General features: G+C 41.7%; 1 protein-coding gene across 6 annotated transcripts in view; it reads right to left on the reverse strand.

Annotated features, from left to right (window-relative positions):
• The window catches only part of LOC147902126 (uncharacterized), an 89,105-nt gene that overhangs the window by 19,866 nt on the left and 55,267 nt on the right, over positions 1–13,972 (reverse strand). For all 6 annotated transcript variants that reach the window (XM_087375229.1, XM_087375233.1, XM_087375231.1 and 3 more), the window contains one exon: positions 4,881–5,016. In XM_087375229.1, coding sequence (XP_087231355.1) covers positions 4,881–5,016 — 136 coding nt within the window. The remainder of the gene's footprint in view (positions 1–4,880; positions 5,017–13,972) is intronic.

The raw sequence follows: 13,972 nt of genomic DNA on the forward strand, positions 1-13,972 counted from the left end.
CATAAGGTGTAATAGTCTTTAATGCCCATGTAGGTGATCTATTCAGCACATAGTTGGCACACATTACTGCATCAAGCCAAAATTTATTGGGCAAAGACTTGGCCTTAAGCATGCATCTGGCCATCTCCATTGTGGACATGTTTTTCCTTTCAGAAACAGGATTCTGCTGAGGAGTGTAAGGAGTAGTGCATGAGTGAATAATGCCCCGTGAGGATAGAAATGCATCAAACTCCTTTGATATATACTCACCCCCCCTATCTGTGTTGAGGGTGACAAGCTTGCTTCCTGATTCCTTCTCAACCATATTCAGCCATCTCTGAAAGCATAAGAAAACTTCAGATTTGGCGTTTAAAGGATATACCCAGCAATACCTTGTGAAATCATCAATGAGAGTCATGAAATACTTGTATCCTCCAATGGCATTTGTCCTCATTGGGCCACAGACATCACTGTGTACTAGCTGCAATTTCCTTTGTGAGAGTTTTGGACAATTCTTTTAAAAAGGAAATCGATGCATCTTACCCAAAAGACAACCCTCACACACATGTTTGGAAACTGTGTGAGTCTGAGGTTGCTCTATAATTGAGATGGCCCATTCTCTCATGCCAAAGATGAGTTTCAGCAAGCTGTGAATCTGAAATAGCCAATGCTTCAATAGAAAGTGCAGCTGAATGATGATCAAGGTGATCAAGCCCTTTTTGCAAAGTGCCAGTGAGAACTATGGCATTGTCATCACGAAGATCATATACTAGGCATCTGTAGCCATCAAAAATTACTCTGAAACCTGAAGTACCAATTGCTGAAATTGAAATCAAGTTGACTTCAATGCCAAGCACAAAAAGAACATTTGTCAGAGTGACAGGATGGCTGGAAATGGATGTGAGCTGCACATCTCCAACTCCTTTTACAGCATATGAAGCATTATTGGCACATGTAACAGTCCCCCCTCGAGGTGCATCAGCTAGAGAATGAAACAACTGTCTACAGGATGTGACATGCTTGGAAGCACCACTATCAAAGTACCAGGACTGAACATCATTAGCAGTAAAGAGTGCATCAGCTTTGGAGGGATCAAATGAGCAATGGACAGCCCATGCCCAATCATCCTGAAGAGCATGTGCATGTGAAGCATCTGCTGGCTCATGGGATTCAATAGCATGTGAGGCATTAACTATCAATCCTGCTTTCTTTTTCTCCGAAGCAATGCGCTTCCTGCATTCTGAAATGTCATGTCCAGGCTTGCGACAATAGTTGCATCTTTTCTTCTTTCCCTTATCTGCTGTATTTTTAGATGCATGGGAGGAATAGCAGCTGCTATGCGTAGAGGAATTGCAGCTGCTGTGCGCAGATTTTGGCTTGCCCATACGCTTGGAAGCCTTGCCTCTTCCTGTCTGCTGTGAAGCAAATGCATGATCAGGAATAATGGCTTGTCTGTTAGCTCTTCTTTGCTCTTCCTGCAAAAGTAAAGTAACTAGCTGGTCAAAAGAATAGTGGTATGGATTACCCATGGCCACTAATCGAAGGGTTGTAGCAAACCCTTGATATGTATCTGGCAGTCCATTCAATGTGGTACTGACAAGCTGTAAATTTGGCACTACCTCATCAATGTTGGCAAGCTGTTCCATGAGGTCCTTGACCTTTGTCAAATATGCATCCATTGACTCACCTTCATTCATATTCACTTCCTGTAATTGCCTTCTCAGATATGCTACACGAGCTTCATTGCATATTTGATAGAGAGAAGCCAATTTATCCGAAGCATCCTTTGCTGTCCTGCAAGACCGGATGTGTGGAATAATGATTCTCTTGCATGATAAAGCAATGCATGAATGTGCATTTGCATCTCTTACATCCCATCTTGACTGTTCTTGAGTTGGAAGAGCAGCAGCAGGAGTGCTAGAGGAAGAGGCATCAGGAGGAGTACCCCCTGCAGAAGAACCAGCAGTAGAAACAACCACTGTAGCATTGCCTGGCCTCAGATCAGCCGCAGAAACAATATTCCACAAATGCTTTGCAACAAGAATATGTTTTATGAGATAAGACCACATCGGATAGTTGGTGCCATCCAACTTATCATCTTCACGAAGAACTCCAAATAAATCTTGATTGTTCCCAACCATAGCAACTGTGATACCCTGAAAAAGACCTGAAAACCCAAAAGCCTCAAGGCTATCACTGCAAAAAGCTGGCTGTCCCAAAAATGACAGCAAATATCTGCAAATTTCTGACCCAAATCAAAAGGGCAAATGCAGATCTGACCCAAATGTGACCGTGACAGGCAATGTTCACTGCAAACACAGCAAATTTGGCAAAAGCCCCAAATTTATTGAGAGCAAATAGGCCAAAAAGAGGGCAAATTCAGAAAAGCCCCAAATTTTGCTGAAATTTTTGCAAATGTGACCCAATGTATGCAAATCTGACTCAATGTCCTGCAAATGTAACTTAATGTCCTACAATCTGACCCAATGTACTGCAATCTAAACAAGAAATTGCAGAACAAATCCCAAAAAATTTTCCAATGTCGTGCAGATCAGTAAAAGCCCCAAATTTCAGACTGAAGGTACCAAAGTACGGTGGTTGTACGTAAGTACGGTGGCTGTACGGCTGATCTGTACAGTGATACCACTGAAAGTACGACCCTGTGTACGGTACGACGTATGGAATAGCGCAATGTACGGATGAAGTACGACGCAGTGTACAGTACACGTATGGAATAGCACAGAGTACGACGCAGAGTACGACGACGACACAGAGTACGGCGCAGGTACAGGTGACGACGGATGTACGGCGACCCTTCGATGCAGATGCACGAACGATGCACGATTTCAGTACGACGATGCAGTGTACGACGACGCACAGCCACTGAAGGTACAATATCCGTTGGTTGTACAGACGTCCGTACTGTTGTACGGGCAGTACGAACCAGAGGCACAGGAAGCGAAGCTCTGCTCTGATACCACTAAAGGTACGAAACGAAGAGAGAGAGAGAGTGCAGGTACAAGACGAGTCGATAGAGCAGTCACGTCAAAACTTAGATAGATGATAACACACAAGTACAAAGTACTTGTACCTAGACCTAGGACTAAGTGTCCTAGGTGTCACATAGGACTAAGTGTCCTATGTGGCCTAAAAGGCACTAACACTATAAGTGCCTACACTTATGCCTACAAGGCACATACCGTGGCCTATAGGGCATCACTAGAACCACTAGACAATGGCCTACATCTGTCGGGGTTACCCCTACTTGCTCTTTTACTTAGTCCTAGTTAACCCCTTTTTTTCTTGGGCCTCATCATTTAAAGGTTTTTTTAGCCTTTAATTTTTTAGGCTGGCTATTTTTATTTTATGCCCTTCCCGTGTATATAACCCCTTCTTTGTAGGCTTCTAAGTTCTTGTTTCTATTTACTTTTTATTTTTCTCATTTTTTTCATCTTTATTTTGTCCCCTTTTTCCTCTAGTGGTCTAATTTTCATAAAGTTTGTCTTCATTTATTTACTCCCTTTGAAAAATGGGCTTCATTTATTCCCTTTTAGAAGTTTATTCAATTATTCCTTTTATTTTCAACTCTTTTATTTATTAAAATATATTTATGTGATTAGGTATGTTTACTTTAGTTCCAATAATATTACTATTCCTAACTATAACATTTATCACTTTGTCATTTTGCATGATTACGTCTTGCTTAAGCTTATTTCATTAAGTAACAAAAAGATAACTTGTTTAGGAAATTTTATCTTTTCTTCTTTTAGACCTTTTTTCATGACCTTAAGTTTTTTCACAGACACGGAATAGTAAGGCAATTAAAGCTCGGAAACCCTCATTTATTTTCCAATTTGTTTATATTAATTGTCCTTAATCTGAGTGTGGAATACCCCCCATAAGTATTTATTCAATTTCTCCCTTTAATTAATTTCCTCGAGGTTGTGCAATAACCCCCTTGAGCACTCTCTCCTTCTTTCACTATTCATGATTAAATTTTTAATGTGTTATAACCCCAAATTTTAAGAAAATATGAATGTGGACCCCCTCACGTTTTCAAAAACTTATGTATCCTTTGTTAGGTTGCATTGCGCCCCCATTTTTTTTAGGCTTTGAATTGTGTTGAATTCCCCCTCAAACCCCGCTATTTTCTTACATTACTTTAAAGCTCTTTTTTATCTTAGAATTTCAAAAGGTGGGTTCATGTTCTTTACTAAAGTGATAACAAGCTAGGGGATATAGCCATTACCTGTCTACCCAAATTCAACTTCATTGTTCTAACAACTGGTTGGTTTGGATGGTGGCAGGTAAGTAGACCCTGACCTCGGAGCCTGGACTACCTGACGGATTACCTAGGATGGTCTTTCAAGAGAGACTTGAGAGACTTGGCCACTTGGCCAAGGTAGCCCATATCCATTACCATGTTTAATCCCTTCCTAGCTTAAAGAGAAATCACCATTGTGCTCTTCCATGGTTGGTACCTTAGGATGGTCTCTCAAGAACGACTTGGCCACTTGGGCCATGGCAGTCCATATCCATTCCCATGTTTGTCGGTCTTAATGCCTTTCGTAGCTCTAGCTAACACCATAATGAATCCCTACCAAAAACTTGATGCCTTTGCCTTTGTGATTGCCTCCCTATTTTTTCTTAGTGCTAGATCTTACTCTTGCTTTAGCCTTGCCTTGACTACTACCTCCAAGACGCCACAACTTTATTTCTCGTTCAGCTAGTTTAGAAAGTACTAAGCCTAAGATCCCATTCAATTGTAAACAATAGAACAAACTCAATATCCCTCTCTTTGATTTTATACACCCTATAGTCAGCACAGGCTTGCTTTTAACTGGACTGAAGAAAAGCTTACTTTTTAACTGCAACTTTCACTAGAATGAAGCAAAACTTACTTTTTTACTGCAACTTTGATACTTCCTTCTGAAAAATGACGATCTCTGGCCTCCTCGAGAAATATTGAAAGCTGATGAGCATCCTCAAACGCAGTCCTAGCTCCTTGGCCAGGCCCAACATACTGGGCATGGGCCGCTGCACACCAGAAGAATATCAGATATTCAAAGATCATAAGATAGTTTCCTTGATAAAATGTGAACTATTGATTATTATTTTTACTTCTAAAACTGCCTCAAACACCACAAAATACAATGCTAGGGTGTCTTTTATATGCTTTCATGCAAAGTAACAGATTATTATTTTTACATATTTTCAAAACTCGCGACTCCACAACATGCTATGTTGGGGTATGTTTTATATGCTTTCATGCAAACAAGTCCTGCCTGAAACTATTTACCCAAGACTGTGAGCTAATAAAAAGGTTCTCAAATATAGCCACCTTTCAATTCTTATGTCCAATCTTTCATCTAAGCTCTTCATCTTTGTTCTCTATCTTTCCAAAGTCAATTGATCCCCTACTTAGCCCTAAGGATTGTTGGAAATGGAAGCAAGAGAACGCGAGAGGATGGAACTGAAGCAAGCTGGAATGAAATTGCAGCAGCACAAATGAAGTACAAAGCTAGACTAGTCATAGAGACAAAACCCTAGGATGGACCCTAACTGGGGTCAAAAGATGTGTGTGTGACTAACTCACCCACAAACTCAACCTCTAACTAACGTTGGGGGTAAACAACCTTAATAAAGGAAAAAAGTGCCCCTAGCTCCTTATACATAACATTGTCCACTGCATTAGAAAATATAAATATTTCTAAAAACCCCTTGTAGTGACAATATCACAATGTACAAGGTAAACATCAGCCACTAAACACATATAAGTTCAAAGCTTTGAAAGAAGCCTCAAACTTTGGATGAGGTAAGATCTGCCACATTTTACTGTGTAGGGTAGAAGACCAAGCTAATATCTTGTGCGTGTAGTCCCTCCTTGACATAGTGATAATGAATTTCAATGTATTTCGTATGAGCATGAAACACATGATTCTGTGGCACTATGATTGTCAATGAGAATTGGAGTAGGCTCCTCCAATGATGCCGGTCAACAAATGCCTCAACCAAATACACTCAACTGTGGTTGTAAAGACTGCACTCTACGCAACTCACAGGATGAGGTGGCTACTGTAGAATATTCCTTGCTTAATCAAGAAACGCACGAGTGTCCAAGAAAGAAATAGTTGCCACTAGGTGACTGTCGAGTATCAAAGTCACCAGCCCAATCCAAATCGTTGTAAGCATGTAAAATGAAAGTCACCCCCTGAGAGAGCAAACCAAGAGATGGGTGCTTTGCAAATATCAAAACACACGCTTCACAGCTTGCCAATGAGAAGTCTTAGGGCTGTGCATAAACTCGCTCAGCTGGAACAATGCAAACTGAATATCTGGCCGCATATTACACAAGTAAATGAGGCATCCCACAGCTTGACTGTAAACAGTGGCATCAAACAGTTTGCTAGCATCATGAACATACACCTTAAGCCTTGGCTCCAAAGGACTGGAAGTGGGCTCGCAATTCATTTTTTTCCATAAAAGAGACTTCTATTAAGTATGAATGAAACTCCAAGAGCGAAGCTCAAGGGAGACGTGCATCATGCGATGCATGAGAAAACCAAAAAAAATCAAGCTCCTGTGGTAAAAGAGCTAGAAAATAACAGAGCTGGAGGCTCATAGTGCCACCTCAACCCCATGGGGGCCTCTGAGAAGAAAGGGAACCACTCATTTCCTCAAGAAAACTTTCCTCATGGTAGAGGCTGCCCATGAGGATCCTTGCATAGTCCCCCAAATGGCTATGAAATTGCGTAGCATATCTATCCAGATACTAGCCAATGTGGACCTGAGAACCATCCAAAGCCTCTGTATATCTGGATCTCCAGATATGCCACCCTGCTATGCTCGAAAGAATCTCCCACCAAGTATTCATAGATGCATGTGCAGGTCCATACAAAGAGCCACGAACATCATCCAAAGAACATGACTCAGCCAAATATCATCCAATCAAGAGAGCCCAAGAAGAGTCATGTCTCTCATAAAATACATGAAGCCCCGAAAGAGAGAACCATGCTACTGAGCCCCAAGTTATGAAGAAAGGAGAGTACATACATAAATGTACTCAAAAGACTAGTAACCCCCTTCCAAACAATCCTCGCTTGTCTGCAATCCCAAAGGAAATGTTGAATAGACTAATCAGCAGAAAGGCAACGAGGACAAGTGGAATATGCCCCAAATCTCGACCCCCCGATGTTTTCACTACAATCCCTCCATGGATAGAGCGCCAAAAGAAAAGAGTGATTTTGCTATTCCTGATGGATTTCCAAAGCCTCTTCCGAAAGGATTCTGAAAATCAGCAGAAATCTGAAAATTTTCCCAATGAGGAGCTCTGGTGGGCTTCCAGCCTCTAAGGTTGAGCTAGATCCTCTTGCCATTACTAACCGTGTATCGAAAGAAGGGGAAGCTCTTCTCTCGATGCCCTGCATTAATCCATTCCCACTCCCTAGGGTCCCACTACAAATACTTTATGGGCACACCTCCATAAAGCCAACGTCTCCATGACCTCAAGGAATGTGACCTGATTTAGGGTCTAAGTACCATCTTGACTTCAAAAAACATTGTTCCACATGACCAACAACCCTGACATGCTGAAATGCAATATGCATAAGAATATTATCTGTAGATCTAGAAAGCCTATCCCCAGAGTGAACATCAAAGACCAAGGCATCCTCGTCTGACCCCCATAGTCCCACAACCCGTAGAGGGATCCCTGATCTTGAAGTGTCATTAGAGTGAAATTTGTCACCCGAAAGAACCCAATCCAAGGGTATGGCACCAAGCCACCCTAGATCTGGTGTCTGTTGAACCATCTAGACCACTCCAAAGAAAATTCCTTATCATCCTTTTGAGCTGAGTAATGCAGTTCCTAGAATGGCACCAACAAGAGCAAACAAATCATGTTGTGGCCAGTGGAACTTGGTAGACCATGTTGTGGCCAGTAGGACTTGGTTGACCACCTCCACCTTTGGAAGCAAGGTCAAGTTTGGATGAACTCCAAAATAGGAGTTTCCTTTTTATACTCTCTAACACTAGGGCAATTACTGTGAAGGAGAGATGCCCACGTCGACCTAGCAAGCCAAGTATCTAACAAAATAACCCCTCTGAATCCAAGTAAAACATAAAGCAATCCCCCAATCATGAGTGTCCTAGTCATAAATCCAAAAGCCATTAGATTTATTCCAAATAATGTTTGTACCGCATGGCAAAATGAATCCAATGTTGACCTGAAGGAGGTGAGGTTCTGTGTAGTGGCATATAAAAAATGCAATAAAGCAAAAACATGCAAACACTGCTATTATAAACGTTGGTATTGTGAAGTAAAAGCAATTTGAAACGTTGTATTGAAGGTTGGAACTGGCATCGAAATCGTTGCAATCTCATAGACATCCATCTTGTCAGAATTCAAGGCATCTAAATATTGTTGTTCTTCAACAAAGACACAATGTTTTAAAACACAGAGCTACAACCTAGAACTGGCTCAAGCAAAAATATGTAAACATTGATATTGCGAAGTTAAAACACAGCATTTTAAAACATGCTGTTGCAGGGTAAAACTGGCATCAGAATGGATGCAATCTCATAGACCTGCATACCTTTGAAATCTTCCATCTCATCAGAGTTCGAGGCATCTAAATGTTGCTATTATGAAGACAAAACACAGATCTTAAATTGTTGAGCCACAAGCTGGAACTGGCATCAAAATTTGAAGTCGCTGAGTTGCATTTTGATCTTGCAAATCTGATGGAGAGTGTAGAGATATCTACAATGATATGGTGTTGTAGGCCATAAGTCAACTATATGATTGACCAGTACATGGGTACTATATGTACCAAGTACTTGTATTGTTTCATTTGAACATTTTAGTTGGAGTTCACTTGTATTCACATCTTGTTCTCTTGTGTTCACAACTCTTCTCCATTCTTGTTCCTACATGTGGTATCAGAGCCTCCGTCACTAGAGTCCATTCCCGCGGTTGCTTTCAGACTCCCGCAATCTTGGTGCTCTAGTTTTGTTCTTGGTTGCCCACATTCTATTCCGTTCCAGCTCCCATAGCTCGCATTCGACCCTGGCAGCACACATTTTTCTCCAGTTCAATCCAGTGCCTCGTTTCATCGCCAGAAACAGTCCAGCAGCTGTTTTTTGACATTTTGAAATCCGATTTCAATGTTTTTCAAAATTTCAGAGTTGCCCGCAAACAAACCAACTTGTCCCGCACCATTTTGGGCATGGAAAAATTTTGCAAAAATTTGTCCGTACAATTGTATGGACGTCCATACGGCCATACGGCTTTGTACGGATAGCTGCATGATAGCATTGAGCCATTGTTTGGCTGCAATTTAGCAGAATGTTTTGAGACAGATGTACAGTGCTTGATTGCATTTTGTTTCCCGGAAGGGGATTGTGATTGAGCAGATTTTTTGGGGCAGATTTTTGCACTTATTATCCCCGTAGGGATTGGGCTTAGTGCAAGCAATTTTTGGGACAGGTTTACTGCTATTTCAGAGCAGCCACTATCAGTATATGCCACTGAAGTGATTGCATAGCAGTCAGTTGCATTTCAGGTGCCCATTTGTTGCCTTTCTTTGCAGATTTATTTGCAGGTATTCTTGAGCCAGCATCATGTCTCTTTCAGAGAATTTTGGGACCATGACTGAGGCCGATAAGTTGGATGGCCCCAACTATGCTTTGTGGTAATTTACACTCAACAATATCTTGGTTGGAAAGGGCTTATGGGACATTGTGAATGGTGATGAGGCTAGTAGACCTACTAGATCTAGCACGAGTCCGTCATCCACTTCTGGCACTACCACTCAAGCTTCTACTACCGCTCCCATGGAGGATCACAAGAGGTTTGATCGCAAGGATGCCCAAGCGTTGTCTTTGATTACATTGTCTGTGAAGGCACACATTAAGTCCACTATCAAGTCTTGCAAGACTTCAAAGGCAGCTTCGGATAGAGTGAAAAGTATGTGGAATGTGAAGAATGAAGCAAGAAGCATTGCTTTGAACAATAAGCTCAGTGACTTGTCCATGCAAGAAGGTCAAACTATTTCAGCTCATATTGCAAAGATTACTGACATTCAAGATGAGCTCGCAACTACCGATGAGGATATAGAAGACAAGAAATTGATCTCTATCACCCTCAATAGTCTGGCACCCTCATATGATATGTTTGTTACTTCCTTGACTATTATGCTCAAGGCTGCTCCACTCAGTTTTGAGGAGTTAGTTGGCTTGCTCTTACAGGAAGAAATGCGGACTTCCAATTCAGCCTGTGCAAGTGAGCAAGCAGTTGCCACTCATGGAAAGGGTAAATTTCAGCAAAAGAGCAGCCATGCTTATCAGCCCAGGAAGAAGGGGAATGCAAACACAAATGCAGCGAATGCAGATAAAGGTGCAAAGGTGAAGAGAGGCAAATGCAATCAAAAAAGAAAAAGTATATCCGTGATGCCTGGTATGTTCCTGACTTGAGGAAAATTCCTTCCATGGCCCATGATTAGCACATGCTTGTGGAATTCCAGGATGATCAATGAGGGATCAAGGATCCAAAGAAAGGGTATGAGATTGTGGCTACAGGTTCTTATGAGGCCAGCATGGGTCTTTACAAGCTTGATGCTCAGCCCTATAATCAGCATGCTATGGCTGTATCTTATTCTACTCAGGTGATTTATGGCATGCTAGGTTTGGTCATGCACATCACAGAGCTTTGGCATATTTGCATAATCATAATATGGTTGAAGGATTGCCAAAATTACAGCAGCCCGCTCAAGAGGTGTGTGAAGGTTGTGCTCTTGGAAAGTTGCATCGCCTACCATTCCAAAAGGATGATCCAGGATCAGTAAGAGTACAACGGGTCTTGCAGATTGTGCATAGTGATGTTTGTGGACCAATGAATGTCGCAACCCATAGAGGGTATCGGTATTTTGTCACATTCATTGATGATTATTCAAGGTTCACTTGGCTCTTTCTCATGAAAAGAAAATCTGAAATGTTCAATTGGTTTAAGGAGTTCAAAGCATTGGCTAAGAACCAAATTGGAACACTTAATTCCGACAATGGAGGAGAGTATAGTTCTACTTGAAAGAGCATGGGATAAAGCATCACAAAACAGTGCCATACATGCCTCAGCATAATCCGATTGCAGAGAGGAAGAATAGGACTCTCATGGAGATGACACGGTGTATGCTCGAATTTAAGGGAATGTCAAAAGCATTTTGAGGTGAAGCAATTGTTACAGCCACATATATTCAGAATCGCTATCATACACAAGCATTGGGTACAAGCCCAAGGTAAATCACTTCAGAGTGTTTGGGTATGTTGCATATGCTTTGGTACCGGCTGAAAATCGATCCAAGCTTGATGATAAAACATTAAATGCATCTTTGTGGGATATAGCACTGAAAGCCGAGGCTTTAGGCTTTATGATCCAGCCACAAGGAAAGTAATCATAAGCAGAGATGTTTTGTTTGCAGAGCATGATAGCATGCAGCCCATCAATGAGGAGTTGCCTCCATATGATGATACACCTCTGGACATCATTCAGTTTGAGGATGATGCTGATTTGGGTTCTCCAGTTGATGTTCCCTCTACCTCTCAGACTCCAACAGGGTGAAGCAATTGTTTCAGCCACATATATTCAGAATCGCTATCCTACACAAGCATTGGGTACAAGCCCAAGGTGAATCACTTCAGAGTGTTTGGGTATGTTGCATATGCTTTGGTAAGCTTGATGATAAAACATTAAATTCATCTTTGTGGGGTATAGCACTGAAAGCCGAGGCTTTAGGCTTTATGATCCAACCACAAGGAAAGTAATCATAAGCAGAGATGTTCTGTTTGCAAAGCATTGGCTAAGAACCAAACCAATTCTAGAATTAGAACACTTAATTCCGACAATGGAGGAGAGTATAGTTCTACTTGAAAGAGCATGGGATAAAGCATCACAAAACAGTGCCATACATGCCTCAGCATAATCCGATTGCAGAGAGGAAGAATAGGACTCTCATGGAGATGACACGGTGTATGCTCGAATTTAAGGGAATGTCAAAAGCATTTTGAGGTGAAGCAATTGTTACAGCCACATATATTCAGAATCGCTATCATACACAAGCATTGGGTACAAGCCCAAGGTAAATCACTTCAGAGTGTTTGGGTATGTTGCATATGCTTTGGTACCGGCTGAAAATCGATCCAAGCTTGATGATAAAACATTAAATGCATCTTTGTGGGATATAGCACTGAAAGCCGAGGCTTTAGGCTTTATGATCCAGCCACAAGGAAAGTAATCATAAGCAGAGATGTTTTGTTTGCAGAGCATGATAGCATGCAGCCCATCAATGAGGAGTTGCCTCCATATGATGATACACCTCTGGACATCATTCAGTTTGAGGATGATGCTGATTTGGGTTCTCCAGTTGATGTTCCCTCTACCTCTCAGACTCCAACAGGGTGAAGCAATTGTTTCAGCCACATATATTCAGAATCGCTATCCTACACAAGCATTGGGTACAAGCCCAAGGTGAATCACTTCAGAGTGTTTGGGTATGTTGCATATGCTTTGGTAAGCTTGATGATAAAACATTAAATTCATCTTTGTGGGGTATAGCACTGAAAGCCGAGGCTTTAGGCTTTATGATCCAACCACAAGGAAAGTAATCATAAGCAGAGATGTTCTGTTTGCAAAGCATTGGCTAAGAACCAAACCAATTCTAGAATTAGAACACTTAATTCCGACAATGGAGGAGAGTATAGTTCTACTTGAAAGAGCATGGGATAAAGCATCACAAAACAGTGCGATACACGCCTCAGCATATTCCGATTGCAGAGAGGAAGAATAGGACTCTCATGGAGATGACACGGTGTATGCTCGAATTTAAGGGAATGTCAAAAGCATTTTGGGGTGAAGCAATTGTTACAGCCACATATATTCAGAATCGCTATCCTACACAAGCATTGGGTACAATCCCAAGGTGAATCACTTCAAAGTGTTTGGGTATGTTGCATATGCTTTGGTACCGGCTGAAAATCGATCCAAGCTTGATGATAAAACATTAAATGCATCTTTGTGGGGTATAGCACTGAAAGCCGAGGCTTTAGGCTTTATGATCTAGACACAAGGAAAGTAATCATAAGCAGAGATGTTTTTTTGCAGAGCATGATAGCATGCAGCCCATCAGTGAGGAGTTACCTCCATATGATGATACACCTCTGGACATCATTCAGTTTGAGGATGATGCTGATTTGGGTTCTCCAGTTGATGTTCCCTCTACCTCTCAGACTCCAGCAGGGTTGCCACATGTTGAGGGTTCTTTTCCCTCGAATGTTTCATATTTGCAGCAGCTCATGAGGAGGAACAGCCCAATATTTGGAAGCATTATCAGCACCGTGAAAAGGATGTTACTCTAGATGCACTTCCAGATGCTATTCCCAGCGGAACAACTGAGAATTCAGTTCCTAGATGGGCTAGGTTGACACTTACAGATGCTAAAGCTCGGCCTATATTGGGAAGAACAAGGGCCAGCACTCGAAATGCCAAGAAGCACGTGAATTTCGCTCTCATGACCCAAGTGATGGAAGTTGAAACTGAGCCTCAGTGCTTTGAGGATGCTCACGGCAATCCGGCATGGCAGAAAGCCATGGAAACTGAGATAAGATCCATTCAAAAGAATGCTACATGGGACTTGGTTGATGCGCCCATTGGCAAGAATGTGGTTGGCACAAAATGGATCTACAAAATCGAGTACCACGCTAATAGTACAGTTGAGAAGTACAATTGTCAAAACTTTCAAGGGCCATGGCAAGCTCGCGCAAAGACGTAGTGTAATCCAATTTCATGGAATTGCACATATCTTGCCCAAATTTTGAATTTATGATTCAAAAAGTACAGGAAAATCAGACAAATGATTCGAGCTCATGATGGGAACCCACCATGCGATATCACTCTTTATCAGTAGGCTGTTGAATGCCTTATTTATTTATGTCACACCAGACC

This window comes from Dipteris shenzhenensis, chromosome 5, assembly GCF_047967505.1.
Source record: "Dipteris shenzhenensis isolate YYH24624 ecotype China chromosome 5, Dip_SZ_1.0, whole genome shotgun sequence".
NCBI classification, from domain to species: Eukaryota; Viridiplantae; Streptophyta; class Polypodiopsida; order Gleicheniales; family Dipteridaceae; genus Dipteris; species Dipteris shenzhenensis.